General features: G+C 40.8%; 1 protein-coding gene across 2 annotated transcripts; it reads right to left on the bottom strand.

Annotated features, from left to right (window-relative positions):
• Positions 1-1,256: 1,256 nt before the first annotated feature.
• cchcr1 (coiled-coil alpha-helical rod protein 1) lies at positions 1,257-23,279 on the bottom strand. 2 transcript variants are annotated; one of them, XR_013492364.1, is made up of 20 exons: positions 22,883-23,279; positions 22,254-22,548; positions 21,985-22,152; positions 21,753-21,870; positions 21,355-21,549; positions 21,035-21,198; positions 20,817-20,931; positions 20,500-20,610; positions 18,419-18,562; positions 18,218-18,328; positions 17,860-17,966; positions 17,600-17,712; positions 17,428-17,500; positions 16,431-16,549; positions 16,124-16,315; positions 14,305-14,406; positions 14,005-14,138; positions 13,780-13,921; positions 13,501-13,685; positions 1,257-1,474 (listed from the first exon to the last, which is right to left on the bottom strand). XR_013492364.1 is itself a non-coding variant. In XM_033635095.2 (19 exons), the coding sequence occupies exons 1-19, from the start codon at positions 22,950-22,952 to the stop codon at positions 13,555-13,557; spliced, it is 2,604 nt and encodes an 867-aa protein (XP_033490986.2). In that variant the 5' UTR covers positions 22,953-23,279; the 3' UTR covers positions 12,969-13,554. The 2 variants fall into 2 exon arrangements, 1 of the variants encoding a protein (XP_033490986.2); XM_033635095.2 differs by lacking the exon at positions 1,257-1,474 and having other exon boundaries at positions 12,969-13,685.
• Positions 23,280-23,984: the final 705 nt, after the last annotated feature.

Here is a 23,984-nt window from a genome sequence, read left to right as displayed (position 1 = left end):
AGTTGTTATCATTCTTTTCAAAATTCAGTGTGAACATTTGTCAAACAGATGCTAACATAGGAATGACAATCTATCAGGCATCACTACATTTTCTAAAGAGCTGGTCATAATTTCAGCAGCATTTATCAGGTAAAAAGCAGAGCTTGTATTTTTTTTGCTCCTTTTGTTCAACAGTGTATTAATTCATATAATTATGCTTTAGGGATTGGAACTCCCCTTGTTTATTCAGTCAGAGTCTCTGTTTTAGTGCCATTACTCAGAGCTGGAACCTGTGAAATTGGATGTGGAACTTTGCAGCCACGTGCGGCGGCTCTGCATTTCACATTGACTGTAAGATGACATTAGGGCCAAAGCCTGCTGGGAGAATTGAAAAATGCATAGCAGAAGTACTTTGATGCACGCGCGGCCTCATTTTCCTCGGGGCAGATAACGTAAATGAGGGTTGGCATGGGATAATTAAAGATGAGAAATGCAGTTGTAAACAATGTCTTCAAAACCAAACTGTGAACTGTGTAACTAGATCCATTATTTATTCTCGGTCAGGGATCAAGAGGTAGCAAACACAATCTAATAAACCTCGATAACGTGTTGCGCTCCTGGATGCTTAATAGATCAGACTGCAGCAGACTTCACTTTAATATCACAACTTTCATTCAGCCAACACGGAGAGACGACCCGAGGGAATAATGTGGGATTAATAATACATGAGCCAAACCACGGACGGTATGTAACATGCCTGCCTGTCTCTTAAAGTGGCTCCCAAGAGATGTTTTTACCTGTAACTAAACAATAAAAGTAATTCCCGTAAAATTCCTGAGATGAAATGATGATATTGTAGTTTGTGTTATGGTACCCAAGGTCAGGGCTGCAATAAGTGGTCTGAGGCGCCCCAGAAAGGTCAGGAGATAAAAAGAGCACGCTGAGCGCTATAAAACTTCACAATAAAACCTTTCATGTTTCATTCTCCGAAGGCTTCCTGCAAATTGCCTGTATTTATGGCTCAACATAGTTTCAGCTGCAGTGAGTGCTCCGAGGCTCTCAACATTCCTCATCTTACACACTGGCACTTTATGGCTCTTCACTTGGAGATTGGCTGTCTGATCTACACCATTCAAATCCTATTTATTTTTGTTTTACTCCTCATCATTAAAGGCAGTTCTGATGCTGTTATATAGAGGTTTTAAGTTTCAGCAGACAAAGACATAATGATAATTTGTGTACAGAGCCAGTGAGTTCATCAGGACCAGTGCTACTGTGTTGAGTACAGAGGCTGTTGTGGGCAGAAGAAAGCCAACAAACAGTATTTCTTTGACGCAGCTGAGTGGACAGCAGCAGGGTGCAGATGTGTCCTACCATGACACAGGTTTCAGCTGACAGCTCTGAGTAATCAATCCATTACAGTGTGTTCACAGCAGATGATGTCTCTGTGTCTGACCTACAGGTGAGAACTACAGGACCTCCTGGAGGATGGAAACTGTGAAAATAATTAACATACAAATTATTAAACAGTCTCAAGTTATTTATTTTTTACTTTTTTTGCTAGATCTCAGCTCAAGGGGTTACAAGATCTTTTAACACAAATCTGCAGGACGCTGCATGTGTTATAATAATATTTTAAGAAGAGGGAGACGCATCAGTGACTTATATAAATTTGTTCATATATCACTGCATATCTAAGACTTGCTCTATGTGCCAAACTCCTGCAAAGAAAATACTGACAAGAGTCCACAGCCGTGCTGGTGGCTCTGTGCAGCTATGAAGCTAAACGTCAGTGTGCTAACATGCACTTAAAGGGGCAATAAGCAGAAATTCATCATTTCTAGATTGAAGGAATTAAAAAATCGCTATGTGAAGAACTAGAGGTGTAGTTTCATCTGGAGTATAGCATGACCTCACACACCCTCTCTCTGTGTTGATTTCCAGCCCATTGTTTACAAGCCGGTCCGGCTGCGCGTTCATGTACGTTCATGTGAATCGCCTCCTCCTCCCTCCTCTCGGAGCCCTTGGCCCTCCCTCCCTATAAAAGGCTACAGCCAGTGAGCAATGGCAGCGCGTATTTTCGAAGCGAAATGGTGGAGAGTGGAACGAAACGTTCACCTGAAGACGACCAGGATCCGACATCACCTCTTAAGAAACAACGGTCGTTGGCGAAGAAGTTGTCGGATAAAGAAAGGGACAGAACTCGGATTAACATTGGCCTTGCATTTCCATTCAATTAAATTTAATGTTACAATCGTAGCATGGGTTAATGTCCGGAGCTTGAGTTATTAGCGGCTCGGTCCCAGCAATGGGTCAGGCATTATGGTTGTGTTAGGTGAGCAGCCCGGCAGCCCAGCTAACATTTGCAATTAGCATTGTAAAATGTAGCCAGGCTAAAACATCGCTCTCACTCACGGAGAAGAGTAGGAACGTTAGCGTTAGCTCCCGGTGTTAGCACTAGCCAGGATCTGGCGATGGCTCTAGCCGAGTCGGCTGCCACCAGCTACTGGAGTAACTTACAGCTATGGAGCACTTCTACCAGCTCTTCTAGTCACTGAGCCTCACCTCCATCTCAGCTAATATATTGCATTTATTACAGGTACCATCATCATTGAAGTAGGCAGGGGAATAGCTAAACACAGCAGAGACTGAGAGTGAGTGAAAGACATCGCTAGCTGCTAAACTAAGTTTAGACGAGGCGGTGGGTGGAGAGCAGAGGTAGAGGGAGGAGTGGCTCATGACACACTTTGTTTTGGTCTACAGGCAGAGCAGAGCACAACAGCAAACCTAGCGGTGAAACGATTTCGCTTTAACAATGCTAACAAGCAGATCAGATGTTTACCATACTCACCGTCTTAGTTTAGCGTGTTAGCAGAGTCCATAAAATACTAGTAAACTTGAAAAACTCTCCCAAATCCAAAACCGAGAGTGCTAAAAGTCAAATTTGTGATGTTACAGGGATATATAGCCTGGAGCTGCTCCAGACACAATGAATTAGGAAAGACATTATAGATGACAAAGAGAGCACCCAGGGGACTGCTCTGAGTGTATGGGTACATTCTCTGTTTCAGGACTGAGAACACTACAGCAGGCTGATGGGGGTATAATAAAGGAAACAAACATTCTGTGGGTCCACAAAATGTTTGTTTCCTTTTTTATCAGGCTACATTTATTGTTAGTAGAGCAGCTCCAGGCTTTATACTTGATAACATCACAAGTTTGAGACTTATGTCTCTAGTTTCTGGTTTTGAGAGAGAGTGGCTCACGTTCACAAACATTTATTAAACTTTCCTCGGCCATGGAAATGACATATTGGAATAAACCAAAGCTCTGACATTATGGCACCAGAGGGAAAGTCAGAGAACAACTAAAGGATGGACGGAGACTAGAGTTTCACCCACAGAGACAAGCAGCCAGCATGACTGAAAACACAAAGCCACTTTCGGGGAAACATTCTTATCAGATTCATCCGTCCAATTAACACAATCAGAGCATTTAAATTTAGTGTTCATCATTTACTCAGTTCACATTAGCGCGCTTCAATCCTGCAGCAAATAGGTAATTTAGTGAATGAGAGACAATTTGGCCCAGTCCTGGAAGTATTTGCACAGGCAGCATAACATGCTATACAGTGTTGATCACAGTGTTTGTGGGCTTGATGAGGAAACTTAAGTGTGCATATGCCACCTGGCAAATTTAGTGTAAATGTATTCAACTCACATTTCACTTTGCTGCATTCTCAGGGGTTAAAGCCTAAATTCAAACTGTGAATGTGTATGAATGTATACACTGTGCATTAAGGGGAACACAGGTTGGAGCTCTGCCATGGAAGTACTTATAGATAATTAACGGGATTTCAATTTGAAATGTGCTGGGAGGCAGTGTTAAGGGGCTTTAACAGGGCATATATATTATACTATATATACTCTTACACTATTCATTTTCTTGTTTTCTATACATTTGTAATAAACATACCAAAAAAACAGCAGACACAAAACTTACAGGAGTCAGGGGCTAAAAAGAATCGTGACAAATAATAGCAATTATTAAAAACAATAACACTGCTCTGTAAAAGCTGATTTTAAAGTGTTTATAAAGGCGGCAAGAGTGGGTAAAGATTCAAAGTTTAGTATGCAACTCCTCCAAGCTTGTGAGGCGTGAAAGGAAAAGGCAGATTCACCCAGCTCTGCTCCGGTGGCTGGGACCATGAGGAGTTTTTTATCTGATGATATAGTGTTATAGCTACTGAAGTAATGTGCCAGTAAACTGGATATGTGCTGTGGTAATTTACTCAGCAAAGCTTTTGCAATAAATATCAACATATAGGGTCGTCCACATAAACACAGTGAAGTCAACTGAACCATTTAAGTTAAAATTATGGATATGAAAGCTGGATCCAGTCGCAAACTGCAAGTGCGACTATCTAGCTTTTTCAAAAGAGATGAAAATGCGCACATATAAATACACTGCCATAGTCTAATACTAACAAAAGGTTCTTCGGACTGATCTCTAGCAGTAAAAGGAAACATTTTTTAAAATACAAGAATAAAAACCTAACCTTGGTCAATCAATATGGACACCAAAGGTCAAATTGTCAGACTTGTGAGTCTTCGTAGGGAGACTTTCCTTGGAGCCTGGCGGCACAATTTCAAACAAATTGAAGATGATTTAAGGATGACGTGTTACGCAAGTGGAAAGTGCATCACAATAATCCAAACGGGTTGTGACAAAGGCATGCGCAACAATGAGAAAATCCTTGAATAACCCAGCTAAAGCTCTTATAAGGCATTCACTGAGGCCCTGGATGACTTCGGAGATTCTGCAGCTGATCACGGTCGCTCCCCCTCCATCCTCTCTAAGCTGCAACAAATCATGGGGCAAAATCCCAAACATGTAACGCAGCAAGCTGATACAGACTGCACTCAAGGCTCATGCTGCATCTAACATTCAGAACTTAACATATTTTTGAATGAGATACTGCACTTATGTATTAGTTTCCAATGAAGAGCAATACGTTTATGAGCCTTGAAGGCCCATTAGCTCAGTTTGCTGATGTTTCAAACATGCTCTCCCATTCAGTAGGGATATTGTCACCAAGGCTGAAACTAACAATCATTTTTATCATGGATTAATCTGTTGGATTGTCCTTTAATTGCTTCATTGTTTTGTCTATAAAATGCCATAATATAGAATATCCAGTTTACTTTCATGTATGACAAAGAAAAGCATCAACTCTTCACATCTGAGAATCTGGAAACAGCAAATGTTTCTCATTTTTGCTAATTAAAAATGACTAAAATGACTATTTAATGAGCTATACTGAATAACTGCCTAGTTCCTTCCTCAAAGGTTGGCATAGAAATCACACTGATGCTCAAAGAGCGTAGCATCCTAGATGCGTTCTATAAAATAAATATACAGATACAGACAACACATTCTTCCTTTCTTAACCCTTTGAAACCTGAAGCGACATCACTTTTCTTGTGCTGCTTTCAGACACCTTTCGCAAGTATTTAATCTTTTGAACCCTAAGCAAAGTGGTGCAGTGTCTTTCACAAACATGGGGGAAAAGGCAGTGAACAACTTGGTAAGAAATGTCCCACAAATTGCAAAAAATTAATAGATTCAGAATATATAAAAAAAAAAAAAATAGGGAAAATGTTTTTAATGAATTTTAAGAACTTTTTCCAGGTCATTACTTATTTGTTTTTCACTTTCTTTCATTTTCTAATTTAATTAAATTAAATCTTATTGTTATTTTCTTTTTTTTTTTTTACTATTTCTTTTTATTTTAATTTTCTCTTTTAACTAATTCCTTGCATTTTTTGGGCAAGAACAAAAACAGTTTGAGGATCGCACACAGATATGTCCGTCAGCAGGTAAAAAGATTTTAATGAGGCCTTTCAAGCATTTTTAAAGGACAAAGCGCTTTCGGCCGTCCGGCCTTCATCAGTGTGAGTTACAGGACTAGTAGTGCATGCACTGATTTAACAGCTGCAGTGGAGTCTGCAGATCAGCTTTGTTCAATCAACAATCACCAACACAGACCCTAGAGTGGCATGTAAGATGGTACATGCTTCACATAATATCTTGAAAAACAAAAGACAATAAACAGACAATCCCATATCACATACATATGTGCTAAGTTAAAAAACATGTCTATCAACAACTCCAACTGTTACTGAAAACATCAGGTATGACTACCGTTCATACATCAGGACAGGTAAAAGTTGATTAAATATACAACAGCTGATCACAATTTGGACATATTAAGGATCCCAACATAGACTCCATGTTGCATTTTTTGGGGACATTTCTTCCTTAGTTACTCATTGCCTTCTTTTCTTCTTTTTTTTTTTTGCAAAACTTTACACACTAACCCCAAGACCTTACACCAGAGCAGCAAAACATTACACATCTCCTGCAAATGTAAACCATTCTCGCAAAACTCTTCTTAAAAGATGTGTTTTTGTGTCAACAGAGTCCACACGAACACCCTGTGAATACGTCCACAAAGCACTGGCTATGCACTGATAGTACAAATGAAAACAGTTGTGGCTTTTGTTTTTTCTGTGTGCAGGGAATAACAACAACACACATACACACAAACTTTGGTAACGTATTGATGTGTATAACAAACATAACACACCATTAATACAAATAATGGGAAAGGACTGCATAAATCTCACCCTCTCTGTGAGTCTGGCCAGAAGACTTCATTCAGATCTCTCTGTCCAATATTAGCATCCACTGCTGTCAAAACCAAATGTTTACCTGTGGCCTATTTACAGCACCAAAGCTCTGATTTGTAAGTGAGCTTATTATGTGATAGTGTTTTCACATGTGTCAGTGTGGAGAGGCAGTTGGCATAATAGTGTAGCAATGTTGAGACTGACTGGCAAGTGTGGAGCACAGAACGTGCATTAAGTTTGGCACACTTGCTAAATGCATGAGCTACAAGTGTTCATGGTTTCAGAGATATTCCCTCAAGAATCACTGTTAGTGTGTAGGCATGTTACCTGTTACGACATATATGAGTGGGCCACTGAAAATTCAAAATCAGTTTTTTACTGCAAACTCTGCACACCCTATGAACAGCCTTACACTGAGACAATCTCATAAAGTCTTTGTAAAATCAGTTTAGGCGAGTTTATCTTCCACCTTATATGTCCTGATACCTAACATTAGCATATCTGTTGAAAGAGGGGGAGCTCAAGGCAATGTTTTTATGTAGAGGAATAAACCACAGTGCTTTGTTCTCATTAGGCTCATTACTCCAAGTCAAAATCTGAAAGCTGTTTATTGTTCGCAGATGGCAGAATTGCTTCAGCGTACCACTATTCCTTTTTTACATGATATGATAAAAAACTGTGATAATTCTAAGTGAAAAGAGTCTATTCCACTGCGGGGAAAAGTCCGCTTGTCCATTATTATATTGAGTGTGTAATTAAACTGTCACATGGCGATCCTCTCTAACAGAGCAGCAACTGATTCAAATTATATTTCGTAGCACAGATTGCTCGCAAGTGGAGAAAAGGATGAAATGAAAGTCTAAAAAATCTGGTAATTAGGAAGTCTCTTTTGAACAGCATGTTGGTAACCAGAGGGAGCTAAGGTGCAGCAGCACAGAATATTAATGGAAATTTGATTAAACAGTCCCATGTCTTTAACTGAATATCCCACAGGCAAAGCGCTTACAGAACAAAACAAATTAGCCTGGCAATTTTAATTATCGATGTTCTGTTTTCTCTGTTTCTGCCTGATGAGATCTCAACAACAGATGTTTTAAAGGACGGAGCTAACATTAGACTTTGTGCCCTTTGGCTGACTTTCCATTGATGTTCTTAGTAGTTCACTTTACCTCTGAAGCTGTGGAGTAAACTTAAGTCCACACACACCATTCATGTGGTAATCTAATGTTTCAGTGTTGTGTCAAATATTCAATTATAACATCCAGAAGACAAACTGAACATGGCTGGAGAGTGCTGCAGTCATTTCCATTGTGCATAAGCAAGGGATGCCAGTAGAAGCTGATCCCCGTCTAAATTGCTTGTAATCTCATCCAACAGCAAAGCACTTTCTGAATGCATTGTTTACTGCCAACATTTCCCAATGATACAAACACAAAGGAAGAGGGGACTCCTGATGGGTTTTTAAATGCATATTCGATGCTCGGTGTCTGCATGAGCACATTAAATGCTAAAACTGAGATGGTGAACAGGAGGCATCTGTGACACTGATGGAGATATCACGATGATGAATTAGGGGCAAAATATGACGCTGGTTGCAGCCTACACAGAAACAAATAACTTATATTTAGAGTGAGGATTCACACTATTTTTCTTATGTAAGATAATCAAAGATTTTTTAAAACAGGTGGGCTGCGAGTCTGCAGGGAAAAGCAGGTAGATATTTCACAAGGAGGTGAGTGCTCTTATGGTTTATTTTAAAAACTAGTACAAAGGGCATGTCAAACAATTTGTTGACAACATGCAACGATACACATGTCAAGAGCCCTGTACACCAACTCAATCTATATTTTTAGCCAATCCAGGCCTAGATTAAAATCTTGGCAGCTAATTCTTTAAGAAAACTTGTGGGTTGACGTTCCTGCACAGGTGCTCCTCTTGACATGCGTTGATTTCAATAGCTCAGTTTGCACCCACAGTGACGTGCATATCACTGCACAGCTCCTTCCAAATGAGTCACCAATCAAAATTTTAATAAAGGAATTCTAGCTCAGCAAAAAAGTCCCTAATCATAACTTTAATCAAAACTTAAACTGATTTACATTCTCATATTTTCCTTTGTACAGCAGGTAAAACACATGCAAGGCCAAGAGCCTTATTGTTTGTCACAGTGCGGTAATGAAAGGTGAGACGGATCCTTTATGACAATCACTCCTGTGTCTGGTAAACAACGGCAGCATCTCACCGATGCATTCCAAATTGCGCTGATCATCCCAAAAGGAAACTGTAATTACAGCTGCAAACAAGGTGGCTGATTGGCACAGGTGGAGACCTCATCAGGCATGGATGACGACATGTTTACTGAAGCCATATGTTGGATATCACTTTCTAGCATTTTCTGTAAAAATGTCTGGCTTCTAGCTCTTTTTTTATCTGGGTGAAAAACGCATAAAGTACTGTAATGAATAATGATCATGAGTTTTCTTCTATGATAAATGTTAATGGCTGATGCTCTTGGTCCGAACACTGAGTATCTTTATCATCTACTTTTGTCAGTGCTCAGAGGTCAATACACTTTATAACTGTTAGTACACCAGGAAAAGGATAATAAAACCCTGCCTCATTTCCATCTGCTACAGGAAAACACTTACTGTAGATACTGTTGCTACGGTTTAAAGATTGGACGCTTCAGTCCACTGCAACCCTACAAACAATGCCCCACATTGCCTACATCTATAAATAGGGTTACTTGGCTGCCGTTCCTCGCACTGCTCCTCCGTGGCTGCTGCTCTACCCTGTAGCATGGCCTGCCACGGCGGTGCAGAACCATACACCAAGCTCTGATGGAGCATGCAGCACTGGTGGTCAACAACCCTGACTTACTGGATCACATCAACCTCACGCGCTGCTCCAAGTTTGCTCTGACCTCCGGCCTGCAAGAACTGTGCAAAGATGCAAACTGAGGATGTGATGGTGTTTTGTAGCTTGTAATGCTCTAATCTAATCCGGAGTGAGCGTGCACATTTTAATAAACAAAGCTATTAAATATTGGGCAGCAAATAGAAAGGCAGATTGCTGCCATGTGCTATGTAACATGTTTGAGGAGCAAGGCCAATGTCCCACTGAGTTTACAGTTGTAAAAACTGACCAGTTTTTGTAGCATATTCCTGCCATTGGCTGAAGCAAACTTGAATGAGGACTGGCCCCAAGAGGACTCCACTTTGGGGACATTTGGCAAAGTGTGACAGAGCATTTCGCAGGCAAATGATTAAGTTTCCACAACACTTCAGACATGTGAAGTTTGACTTTGGCTATGGCCTGTTAGCAGTGCAGAAGTTTGCATTGAGCACAGGCAGAAAACCTGACAGCAAAGAGAGCTGTATATATTCGTGCCTTGAATATCATCAACCTAATGTGACAATAGGAAGCTGGTCATCAGATAAGATACACCTTTATTTATCTAGTGGGGAAATGTTGTTGCAGCAGCACACAAACAGCAATTGTGTTAGAGAAAGAAAATGGCTAGCTAGAGCTGGACCATGGAGAAGTTTTGCAAAGAGCAAACCTTGACAACAGTGCACTCTTTCCAGTCCCAAGGTATTTGTAAGAAGTGGTTTCTATGTGTTGTCTCGTAAATATTTGATGTAAGGTTTAGCAATAATAAGGCCATTAATCATTCAGGGAAAATAAACCAATAACACTAAACGAAAGGGCAAAATTCTTTCCACAGCATCCGAACAGTGGAAATAACCTGCAGGTTTTGTTTATACCAGAAGAAGAGGTATAGGACTGAGCCTTGACGCAGACGCTTGATGACAGGCACGGCTGATGACAGCAGATGTTCAGATTTGACACGCTGCACTTTGACAGCACAAGATCAGCCTCAGCACCAGAGGAAGGAGAGTTCATAGAAGGCACACAAAAATACTTTGCAATCTATCAATAAAAGATCTAAAGTCAGTGGCAAAAATTTAAAAATGCATACAGTGAATGTATATATTTAAGAAAATGTGTTATTGATTTCAAGATCATTCAATTACAACACATTTTTAGTGACTTCACGCCCCGTGTTACTGCTGCTTGGAGTCAGACATGTAGAAACACACTTGGCTGGCCCTCATTTGTTTATTTGAACCGCTAATTTTACATTCCATTAATTCTGAATTGTTAATAAAAATCCGTCGGGAGCTTATTGATTGGTTTTTATTACCTCATTTACTTCATGTCTTGTCTGGATTGCAATGCTCTACTAAATTATTCATCAGGTTAACCACGGTGTTCACTTGCTGCTGTGCAATTCCCTCCACACTGCCGATGCACTGAAGAAGCATAAATGCATCTACTTATGCTGTATATTGTAACACACATTTTTGCAACACTTGTTGGACATGGCAAAAATTTAACACTGTTAACATCGTTTTTTTTTTTTCCTTCATCAGAATCCTGTTCTCATTTTTGTTTTGCAGTTTTGTGGAGCAACACAGTGCAGTATCAAGTGATTCTGGACAAGCTTATTGTTCAGACTGATTTAAGTAGTGATAATACAGATAGTAAAACTCTTAACTGCACGTTCATACAGCCACCTTCACTCATTCACCCATTTATAACCCACAGAAATCATTTTGTTCTTTCCTCACTAATACTTAAATAGAAAAACTGCACTTTACAAAGAACAGCCCAGACTGCTGGAAACCACTGTATGTGCTGCTCTCACCTTTGACAACATCGCCCTCTGCTGGTTTTAAACTGCACATGAGAACACTGCTTTTCTTTACATAATTCTTTTTTTTCCAGCAGTAGGCCTACTTAACATTTGCAGTCGTGACTCACAATGATTATTACAGTGATATTGATATGAAAATGCCTCTGACTTGAATGTCTGATATTAATGCATGATATAATCTAAAGCAGATCACACAAGAGCACCAGTGTTCAAAGATGGAATATCAAATTGAGTGGCACATTACTTAAAAACTATCCATAGTGATGCATGTAAGTTTAGACTTTACATAATTCCTTCGCTTTGTCATCGGTGACATTATTGATTCCTGTATCAGAGGCTTAATATACAATACAATATAAATTGTATTGTGCTGTTTTGCAAACTCTTAAGCAGCAGATATAAGCAAGAGTGCACTGCTGAAATCCAATAATATTCTTTTAAAAAATCTAATTTGATGCATTCATTCTGTGCTTGCTGTGATGAATCACCTCTCCAGCAATGAGTGTGTCCCTGCAAATTATATTTGATGCTCTTTGAAAATACTAATAAAGTCCAGACTTTCCTTCTCTATTTTCTCTCAGCTCTCCCTCCCTGAGATGTTTTTACCTAGAGGCTTGAAACTTTGAACTACTGCAAAATTTATTAGCGCTCATGACAACATGACAAATAGCACAATTATCTGCTTCATCATGATGTTTATCATCATCCATCCTATGATTGCAAAGTCATTTTAAAATTGACCTCTATTAAAGAACTCCAAATAGAAAGTATTGATTTCTTCAACATGAAATCATATCATACAGGTCTTCCCAATCATCCCTGTGTAATGGAATACATATAGTAACAGGGCAGATGCGCCAGTCACATTAAAACCTGCTTCATCATTACAAAGTCCACATTCACAGCTAACTATAAAGTTGAGAAACTCCTGTGTAGAGTCAAAATTTTATGCAAAAATATAATTTTATTTAAACACATATCCCATTTAAAAACTCAGCGATAATAGTTGCTCTTCTGTTAATGGGTTTTGAAATTGCAGCTGAAAGTTAGCAGTGAGACGTAAATTGAGATGCATATCAAATCATGAATTGCTTCATCAAAAAATCCCTAAAACATGCTACAGAATTGCAATATGAAAATACTTTGTGAACTCACACGAAAAGTACTTGGACCATCACATGAACTTCTACCAGTCAACAGAAGACATTTCCAGTCACATCAGCAGGACGGGTACTATATCAGCTCTGTTTTCTTTCTTTCATATCTGATAAAAACAAGTGGAAACCTTCGAGGCTGAAAAATTAAGCCAATGCCCAAGTGCCAAAAACTGCAGTTTCTCGAATGGCCACTTGAGGCTGGCTCCAAAACAGAGTCAATCCCTCACTCCTCCTCAGTGCCAACCTCTTGTCCAAATATGGTTGCTTCTGGCGACGGCCGAAATGCCAAACTCAGGGCTGTTTGGGGTGACGTCACGGTAGCTACGTCCGTTATTTAATACAGTTTATGGAAAAATCTTACTGCAACTGACAAATCTAGACTTATATCTGCATTTATCAAAATCATCACAATCTGTGCAGTTCTTTGTGAGAAAATTACTTTATTTTATTCTATATATAGTAAAAATATAAATTTAAATCATTTCACTGATTCAATTGGAACAATTCAAAACAATCTGTGGACAAATCTTGAGGGAAATATCATTTAAAATAAGTAAATGAAATGAAAGTGCGAACCCTGGTCTTACTGGTGAGATGATTTAGTCAAAGCAAGAATGTGAAAAATCAGATTTTTCTGCAACTGAAACTCTAGATATTCACATCAACATCTATGCCTTTCATTCAATGGCGGTTTTATGAGTTAAATACTCTGTCTGTCAATGTCTGTCCAGTATTCTCTGTAATTAAAAGTCACCCCGGAGACAGATGCAGAAAATGTATTGAAATAATTGTATAAACTTGAATTTATGTTCATGTTAAATTCAAGCAGTCTGCACCAGATAGCTATCAGTCTTCTTAGACACCCAGCAGCAGTGTGACATGCGTGGTTTTCTGATGTTTGGCTCAAACAAATTGTTTCCAATGACTGTGTTTTTTTTTCAACACTGCCCACCTTTTGTACAAATGAAAGGTGCGTTCACTGGCTCCAGTGAGTCATCATCAGGTATCAGCTGTGCGGACTGCCTGTGGATGGTCCCACGCTGTCATTCTGTCCCTCCTCCTCCGCAGAGTCCTCAGAGCTGTTTACCACTGCAGCACTGAGAGAATGGAGCTCCTCCAAGACAGACAGAAGTCTCCCTGACAGGATACAGACAGGCCATTGGTCAGATCAATCATGTCTGTGTAAATGTTAGGACGTGTCTGACGCATGAGGAGTTTGGACACTGCTCACCGTCTGCAGATACTTTTGTTCCCACAGAGTGACTCCTCTCTGACGGTTTTTCTCCATGTTCTCTGGGAGCAGCAGAGGTTTGTAGAGGTGTTGTGTGACCTCTTGTATATTCACTTGTCAGCCCTTTCTCAGCAACAGTGGCCTGGAAGAGATTCAGGTCATAAGAGGTCATCAGCAGAAGACAGAAACATTTTCACGACTGTCTTTTAGTTTAAAAATTCTTACCAGCAGTAGTTTCCTGTCTTTCTCTGTCTCCTTCACTTGTTTGCTCTGGACTTCCCTCTTCGTGTGTTGTTGAGTTTTTCTCATCTCATCCTGTTTTCTTGCTGCCTCCTTCTCAAACTGCCGCAAAGTCATAACTGCAAGAGACAACACAGACAGATCAAAAGCCATGGGGAAATGCTGCTATATACTGGGTAAACAATTGCAATCATATTAGATCACAGTCTGCATTACAGATATGACTTCAGCCCCCCCCATGTTAAGCTGCTGTGGGCTGAGATAGCATGGTGCTAATCCTGCTACCTGCTTTGGTGTGCTCTCTCCTGGCAGTATTGACTTGAACCTCCATCTCTCTCAGCCTCTCAGCACAGCGGTCCTCAATCTCAGACACTCTCTCCTGCAGGGCTGAAGGGGAACAACAAATGCACCACTCCTCAATACAGTATCTTACACACTGAGAAAAACAGTCTAATGCTGTATTTGTATGTACCTCTGGGGATTAACTGGGTTTTATTGCATCTGTTTGCAAATTTTCAAAGACCACAAGACCTCCAAAAACAGGAGGCTGATTGAATCAGTTCGAGATTTATCAGTTATTACAATGCAGCCACGATAGCGCATAAGGGACTGAAACAAAGCAAGGTGGCAGCAGCCTAACAGTCAGAAAAAAAGCACCACTTGTTGTTTTGTAATAAAGCAAGAGGCAAACATTTGTTCATCTGTTCTTTCAATAAAGACAGAGGAATATACAGGGAAGCCATTTAAGACCTGGAATTTAAAGCTGGTTTTGCAGTACCTTTACATCTAAATGAACCTTCCTTACATTCATGCCCTTGCCAATCTAGTTCACACAATGCTGATTACGCCTATCTACGCCAGGGAGAACTCTCAGTTTCGTAGTATACTGGAGTTGTGAGGTCTGTGGCAACTTTCCAAGTGATGCAATTTTACGTCAACCAGCCAAAGCGAAAGGGGGCAGCAAATCCTGAGAAGCGTGCAAAAAAGGTTTCTGGAGTGGGTGCTCCAGATAAAGAAGAAACTCTGCACTCAGAGGCGGGATTAAAGTACCACAAAAAGTACTTAAAAAGAGTGCTCCTGGGGATAGGGGGTGACATAGGAGAGAGGCGGGAAGCTTACTGTCTGGCATGCGTCATAAGCAGGAGTCGGCAGTGTTTGTGTAGTTACTCTCACTGCCAGAGGGAGGAGACAAAAGTCCCATGCTCCAGCTTTAAGGGAAATGACACCCAACAGTCCGGATTTGATGTCTGCATCATTAAAGCAGCTGTATTCAATACTTTTATTTTACCAATGGATCCCATTATGACATGTATATGAAAGGAGTCGATCATTATGACAAACCAACAGAGATAATGATCACTCTACATTTCCCATCGACTTTCAAGTCATCATTTGTTTGTGTTCCAGCCCACAGCTTTACTGTTTTGGTTCATCGACTGTACGCTACATGTCCAGCACCAAACAGCACATAGAAACAGTTTGTGACTTACTGGTAAAAGCAGCGGGAAATTTAGCAGCTAAAGAGCCAGATATTTCCCTGAGGAGTAGGTGGAAAGCAAAACACAGTTAAAAGGAGAGTGGATATTGGACTTGCGTTCATCAGGAGGGCACAAACACGACTACAAATCAATGCTAATGTTGAACCGTAACTGCTGGGTGTGTGTGTGTACATAAGCAACTGTCTACAGACAAGTTTAAAGTTTCAACTTAAAGGTGACAATATACGAACGTACATATAGGCCACATGACCAACGATTTCAGACAGACTTGAAAAAATTAAAAATTGTGACCCTGTCCTAATGCTGGTTTAAAGCTCTGAGCTTCCCGAGTGCCCAGGTTGAAATCTTGAGCCAACTGGGAAAAATGTATTAGGGAAAGTCAGTAATTCTCCCTGATCAACGACAGTCAAGGTGCTCTTGAGTGTGTCACTTAATCCCCAACTGCTCCAGTGAAGCTACCGAGGAGACCGGAGTGGCCAGCTGTGACAAGGTGGAGACTGTGACGAAGGGCATTTCTGAAATAGAGCAGGAGTGCTCAGTATGCTTTCCCTGGATAAGTCGAGGCTGAAAAACAGTCATGCGGCTTAAGGTAGCCGCTGCCTCACCACGGTCGCTGTGCTCCTGCTGGCTGAGCAGCTCAGACCGGAGTTTCTCCAGGTTGACCTTGCTCTCCTCCAGCTGGGTCTGGATCTGCTGCAGGCTCAGCTCGGCCTCCTCTCTGCCAGCCACAGCCTGCCGGACCTCCGCCCAGCTCTGCTCCAGCGCTTGTTGCTGCTGCCGCTTCAGTTTGCTTTCATCTGAGGAGGATGTACAAAGGTAAACTGAGACACATACATTGCCAAAGCATGGATACCAGACAGATAAACAGATAATGTGTTATAATAAGGTGTTGTGAGTTGTAAGGGTGCTCACACTGTTCTTTCAGATCAGCCAGAGCTTTCTCGATGAGCTCCGGGGTTCTTTTGAGCTCCTGTGTGAGCTTGTCTCTCTCTTCACACACCAAACTAAGCTCTGTCTGAAGGTTTGTGATGCTGCAGGGCAACACAGACAAGATGGCAGAGCAAATAAAGGAGCAGAAAGTCAAGCAGAGAGGCAGAGAAGCAACTGCATGGTGTATAACAAAGGAAGGCAAACTCAAAACTATTTTTACATGTAGGCTAATAACGCTCGACAAAACTGACTTTGCATACAATTGTTAAACCCTGATATGTTGATACAGTATATCAGACAAATATTCATATCAATATCACAATTATGATTTCAACCATATTACCCTGCCATATTTACCTCCTAACAAAGCTGAAACACATATTTCATGCTTGTTCACAAATTCTTTTTAGACCTTTATTTGGACAGTGTAAATATTAAGCTTCTAATAAGAATTCCTACTAATTCTCTGAATTAGTGCTCAGAGGGTTCTTGGATTAAAAGAATTCTCTCATAATTAATGCACTCCAAATCTGACCAGTAGTCATTCAATTTAATCACTTAAGAAGTAAAAGTACTAAAAACATCTGCTGTTTACAGCTTAGAAAGTGCAAAGAGGTGTTCGACTTTCTTCATTTCACATTATAATTTGAGTGCTTTGGGTTTTGGGGCTGTTGATCAGAATAGGTAAGCACTTTAAAGACTTGACTTTGGGCTCCAGAATATGCACAGCTTGCATAACTTCTGCCATTACAGAGCAAATTATCTTCCAGAGTATAGGTATTGACAAATATTTAAAAAATACACATGCACACACATACACAGACCACTGCAGCCATTTATAAATTCTTTGCATTTAGTCTCATGTGAGTACTTAGATGAGAAAGCCATTTTGCTAATGGAATAGTTTTGATGATAATGTAACTTTTTTGTAAAACTAGATGCAAGAAATCGTGTAAAAATGGCTGGTGAAACTTCATACCTGTCAGTGGCTTGTTCTGCCTGTTTACTGGCATGCTGAACTTTCTGTAGAGCCACCTTCCTCATGGTCAAACCTGAAAAACAAAAACACTGTGACATACAATCTTTACCAGAAATATGCAATTCAAACTGAAGTGCTGCAATCACACCATCAATCTCCAGTAAGACCGCACCTTGGATTGTCTCCACTCGTCTTTTAGCAAAAGTCAGCCTCTGGGTCAAAGTGTTGAGCCTTGACTGAGCTGCGTCCACTTCTGCCACCTTGCTTTCAAATGCCAGACTGAACCTGTGAGGCACAGCCAGAATGTGTGATAATACAGCATTAACTGTAATGAAATTTTCAACACTGGCAAGAAAATTTCTGTTTTTTCCCTTTAATTCCTTTAATTAATCACCTAATCCTTTCATTTTTGAATTTAGATAAATGTTTTACCTACGCACTGCCTCTGTCAGGATTTTTAGTTCAGCCTCGTCTTTCTGTCTCTGCGACTTTAGCTGTGAGTTTTCCATTTGCTCCTGGGCCAAGTCGTGTTTCAGTGTCTGGGAAGAAAGTCACACATCCATTTAATAGAGTATTGTACACGCTCAGTTTTGAGTATGTTTTCATGCCCAGCTGCTGTTCTGAAACCTTCAACTGCTCTTGGAACCTAACAAAGATTTCATATAGTCAGCATCCCCTGCTGGTAAAAATGCACGAGTGTTTATCACTTTCCTAAGAAGCCACAAATTTATCGTGCATCATCAAAATTTCAGACAGCCACGTAAATCACATCACTTTCTTTGGTTCTAACCTCCTTTTCCACTCTCTCCAGGTCTAGCTCAGCTATCCTGTCATCAAGACTGTGTTGGAGCACACTAGCCCGATGCAGCTCCCGCTGGAGCTCCTGCTCCATGAATCTGACCTAAAAGACAGACATGCAGTATCACACAATAAACACAGTTCCAAACATATGATTATAGTGTGGTATATTAACAGATGATTGTTTTCATACCTTTGAAAGAAGTTCATCCTTCTCTCTTTTTAGTTCGATGTCCTTTGAGCGAAGCTGGATGCATAACTTGAACACTTTGTTTCTCCAGAGCTGAAGCACTTGAAGGCCTTCTGATCCATTCTTCCCAAATGGGCCTGTCGAGCTCTATTTAAACACAAACGTGTAGTAAAAGCACCCACCACTTCAGCCAATGCTTCATAGCATGAGTAATTATTGCTCACAAATTAGTCTCAATGTTTTCCAAAGAGGACTCTTTAAAGGGCCAGTGTGTAAAATGGGTTGAAAACAGTGACATCAGTGGTCAAATTCTAGATTGCAGGGCTCACTCGCTCACCCCTCCTGTCGGGTAAATGACGGTGGCCTCGTAGGGACAAAAAGCCTTGCGCACGAGTTTTTCAGGAGTAGGTCTATCTAGCGACGAGGTGAATGTTTATTTAGAAATCTAAGCCATGTTACCATATTGTAATGAATCCCTCACGAGCAGGAGACCAGAGGAGCGTTCGGGAAAAAGGCCAGTTTATTTGAGCACTCCAGAAACTCCGGTAACACTCCAAGGGGTAAAAGACTCCGTCTCAAACTCTGACTCTTCTGGCGTAACAGACACACTTCATAACTTTACACATATACTCGTTTACCATACCGAGTGGGGACCCCCCTCCCCTCTCTGCTCCACCAACCTCCAGCCTGCACACTGACTGACAGCGTAGCCGGTAAACAGAGCTCAGCTGTTTATTTAGCCTAGCAATATCTCCGGACTATAGCAGCTGCAATGGACGACTTTGAACGCGATTTTGAAGAGTTTCTTGTAGCGGACACAGACCCAGAGCCATACCTGTTTGAGCCGGAGCACACAGATGAGGAACTCCATGTGTTTGATGCTGAGCAGGCGAGAAGAGAGGCTGAATGCACAGAATGGGATTCAGTGCTTCTGCTACCATCGTTGGGGAGATATATCATCAGGAGGAAAAGCGCCGCAGAGAGTGCATCACAAGGAGTGAAGTTGCGTCTTCTTTTCCTCGCAGATGACGGTTCGGGTTCATTCTCTCCTGTTGCGTGGTAAGTGTGGTCCATTCGCAAACTTTATAACTAAAAAAACTTTTCACTACTCTCTATCGACGAACTACTAACACTCTCTGCTGTTTCCTCCTCCTTCTTCCTTCCTTCCGCTGTCTTCGTTGGTTCATTTATACATGCGAAACGCGTTCTCTGGCTGGCTGGATTGTCTGCTCGGGCTGCCTTACATACATGGCGGCGCAAGATGGCGACCTCTCTAAAGCAAGGCCCTTGATATATATATATATATATATATATATATATATATATATATATAAAAGCATAATTATAAGGCGACGAAAACCAAACGAATTTTATTTTATAGCGATTATACACTTGTATAAACATATTAATGGGTAGAATATTCAGATTCAGATTCAGATTGACAATAAACCATGCCAAATATTACACACTGGCCCTTTAAAATGCATCTTTTTTCCTTTCTTCCCACATCTACATATACAAACTAACAGAGAAGAGTTTCCAAAACAGTATCTGCCCTTAAAATGCATCAACATGCAATGGCCTCCGCCAAAAACTTAAGTTGTATTAAGTAATAAAACTTGCCTACAATGACAATTACCGATCTCAAGCAACCTTTAAGTTCCTGCAAGTTGACATTTATTCCAAACAAACCAAAATACAGAGTAAAAAGTAAGAAAACACATTCAAAAGTGAATAAATGTTTTATATGTTACCTGCAGAGTCACACTATATATACACACACACATCTGAATAGTGTTCAGCCAACTGAATTACTCCTGCAGGGCTTTGTCATGCTGTCAGGAGCTGCTCCATCATCGATCATAAACCCTGTGGTCTGCTTTGGAAAATGGTCAGCAGGAGCATCTTTAAGATCCATGAGGTGCATCCACACTTGAGACTATTTTGTCAGACTTTTTAAAACTTTACAGCCTAAAGCCAACAACACACAATGATAGGCAGCTGATTGGTCTACGAAGCAAGCCCATAAGCAGCAGTGCTACGGTTTACTATGTGTTACCAGCATATGGCAATGTTACACTCACCTTATTCACTATTTTCTCTTCTTGGAGGGCGAGTATCTCATTCACAGAGTTTAGCCTGACTGTCAAAAGCTCTGTGGTCATCTGCAGAGCTGCTTTCTCTTTGTTCAGCCTCTATAAAAAGGATGATATTAGAGAAATAAAGTATACAGAATGGGATGAATTGTTATAATATGCATGTTAACTCCTTAATTTAACACTCATTTGCTCCACAATTCTTTCTTTAACCGCCTGAAAAGAACAAGACATTAAGTTTTTTTCCCTGTGCAAGTACTTTACAGTAGGTTGATTGCAATCAATGCATTTTATATTGTGTTCACCTCAACAGCTTTATTTAATTGTTCCTTCTCTCCTTTCTCCGGGGCGAGTTGGCCGATGTAATTTCTGAGGCTGTGCAGTGTTGCCGACTGTGTCTCAAAAGCTTGTCCCATTTGGCTGAAAAATAAACAACATCCCCTCCAAAAAAAAATATCAGTGAATCTGACTACAAAGTGCTACAAATGTTTAGTTCTCTTTGGCTTTAGATTGAATGTGGCACCTTAAATGTTCTTTCAGCCCATCTCTCTCAGTAGATACCGCCATCAGAGTGCTTTTTAGCTGCAGCACTTCTGAGGTCATCGATTGAAGTCTGTCCTGTAGTTCACTGATTGTATTTCTTGCTGCAGCCACCTCTTCACAGTGGGAAGCATTCAGCTGTTGCAGCTGAAAGTGTAGAGAGCCAAACAATGGAAATATGAAGACATATACCAACAATGATGCAATATCTTTTTGACACTGGTCCTTGAGCTGAAATCACTCAAATCAGTATGAACAAAGTTTACAATGGCTTAAATTTCCCTGCAGATATTTACCACACACCTCCACCCCCTGCTTCTTCTGCATTTCCTCCAGTTGTTCTGACAGTTGAAGAGTCAGCTGTTTGGCCTCCTCCGCAGCTTGTAACCTGCCCATTTCAGCCTTCAGAGCAAGCTCCTGGGCTTCCTCTTTGCTCCTCGCTACATCTCTCCTCAGCTTTGTAATTTCCTCGCCAGACTCTTTCTTCAGTCTTTCAAGCTACAAGAATCAAAAATGTTGAAATATCTTCATATATAAAACTAATCATAGTGATGTTACTGCAAACTATTAAGACTACAAGACTGTCCTAAAAACATCAGACTACAAACTACAAAAATGAGCTACAAGATGCCAGTAAATCTCAGGTGATCTTTGTCGACATTAGTGTCGAAATGAAATGTTTTGTTAGTAAGTAGCATTACCTGGGAGCTTATTTTCTCCTTCTGTGTACTGCTGTGAGTGAGCTCCGCTCTGATTTGGCTGAGTTCAGTCTTAGCTTTACATAGCTCTTCACGCACTGCTTCCAGCTCATGGCTCTGTCTGTTGAACAAAGGTGATGTTAAGCTTGTTCACAATGACTCATTATTCATCTCTGAAATGTTTAGATACAACCTCTAAAGTGGCTCGATATCATAGCACAAGCATCTCTTCTACCTGTTCAGGGTGCTGTCTCTGTCTCTCATCTCTTCCCTGTGTCTCGCTGCAGTCTCCTTCAAGGTCTCCACCTGCCCCTTCAACCTCTCAGCCTCAGCCTTGTGCATCTCTGCCTCCAGACGCCACTCTGACTCCCGTCTAGACCACTGCTCGCCTCTCTCTGCACACCTGTGTTTGAGGAAGAGGAGCTACTCATGTACCCAACACGCCACCTATTACTGACAGATAATAACAGTATTTCTGACTATATAAAACACAGTGCGGGATACCTTGCTCTAAGGTCGGCTGGGTGATCCACAGGGCTCCTTCCTCTTATGCTGTCCCCTTGTAACATCATGATCCTTTGATTTTCTTTCCTCAGTTCCAAGATTTCCTGCTGGGCCTGACTGATGGCGAGCCATGGATTGGCAGGACTGGGATCTCCTGATGGTACTGATGTGACACTTGGGTTCATCCAGGAGTTGAGTGGCGGATTTCTTGCACTGTGAACGCCTCTTTGTGCTCCAGCAGACTGGACACTCGAGGCGAAATGCGATGGGGGGACCAGATCCTCCTGGGTATTCCCTGCATTACACAATTAATGTTTATGTGTGTGCGTGCCTTACCTGGGTTAGCTATGTCTAGCAGTCTAGTGTAAATGTAATATTTCTCATGTTTCTGAAGTAGAGTATTTTAACTTCACTTGACTTCCAGGAAAGTTATCAAAATATGATGACTTAACTTCACTCCCCTTGTTTTTGCTAATACTTAGTCAACGCTAGTGTTGACAACTGCAGACTAGTTTAGCTAAGTACGCTAGGTTACACTGTAAGCTAACGTAAGCTAGCATTATCTTGAACTCAACGTATACGTTAGGAGCAAATGTGAACCATAAACATGGCGAGAACAGGAAACTTACTTGGAGCCGCTGGTGAGGTAAAGTCGGTGGGCACTATAAGCCTTTCTTTTCCCACGTTATGTCTCTCCATGTTCAACACATTAGTTACTACAGACTGGACGCCAAACAACAAACAGGGAAACAGTCTGAGGTGTTTGGGTGCTCTTTTTGACTCTATTCTCCCGCGGGTCACGTCACTTGTGGTTGCCTTAGTTACGGGCTACAGCGGTAACCCCCGGAGCTCTCTGAATGTGCTATGTTAGCTAGCCAACTTATGATGCTAAAGTTATACATCGATTAAATCACAAATACACGAAGCCTACCGGCAACAAAATGAACGAATGTTTATGAACTTAACATAAATTACATGATTTACCGGACATCACTGCCACACATTAATATCGCGCAATGCATCACGGGAAAGTGGAAAGAACCTGAAAGTACTTTGGAATTAGTTTTCCCTGAGCTCTGTCTTACAGGGTGTTATTCCTCTCAGGCTGCCCGCAATGTCGCGTCCATCGCAAGAACCCTGCATCAGCCCTTGTTTTATATATTGGCTGGTAAAGAGTTTATCGAGGGAGGCTCAAGTCCAGTACACAATCTGGCTATTAGCTTACCTGATAGACTTTACTCAGGACAACAAAAGCCCATAACACATAGCTTTGTTGCACAGGGGTGGAGTTGTGACTTTGATTGGCACTGGGTACTGTATGATGGCAGGTCTGGGATCATTTCACATATAAGCAGAGGTGGGTAGAGTAGCCAAATATTGTACTCAAGTAAGAGTACTGATACTTTAGAACAATATTACTCAAGTAAAAGTAAAAAGTAGTCATCCAAATGAGTAAAAGAGTATTTGGTGAAAAAACTACTCAAGTACTGAGTAACTGTTGAGTAACGACTGATTTATTTGTAAAATTCATGTATTTTAAACGATACTCCTTTAACTAAAACAAAAATAAATTAAATCTTTACAAACATAACATAAATCAAGGCACAAGAAACACAAATATATTCTTATATATACTGTACATGTAATTATGTACTCAGAGGTGGTAGAGTAGCCAAATATTGTACTCAAGTAAGAGTATTGTTGCTTTAAAACAATATAACTCAAGTAAAA

The sequence above is a fragment of the Epinephelus lanceolatus genome, chromosome 11, assembly GCF_041903045.1.
Source record: "Epinephelus lanceolatus isolate andai-2023 chromosome 11, ASM4190304v1, whole genome shotgun sequence".
Taxonomy (NCBI): Eukaryota; Metazoa; Chordata; class Actinopteri; order Perciformes; family Serranidae; genus Epinephelus; species Epinephelus lanceolatus.
The sequence above is the reverse complement of the archived record's forward strand: the minus strand, read 5'-3'. Positions and strand labels throughout refer to the sequence as shown.

What these genes read in the sequence shown, in the direction of transcription:
- cchcr1 (XM_033635095.2), bottom strand. Translation starts at nt 22,952, where the DNA reads ATGGAGAGACATAACGTGGGAAAAGAAAGGCTTATAGTGCCCACCGAC. An exon ending in AATTAAATAAAGCTGTTGAG is followed by an intron (nt 20,611 to 20,816) that starts GTGAACACAATA and finishes TCCTTTTTATAG; the next exon opens with AGGCTGAACAAAGAGAAAGC. An exon ending in GAGAGAGCACACCAAAGCAG is followed by an intron (nt 14,139 to 14,304) that starts GTAGCAGGATTA and finishes TGTCTCTTGCAG; the next exon opens with TTATGACTTTGCGGCAGTTT.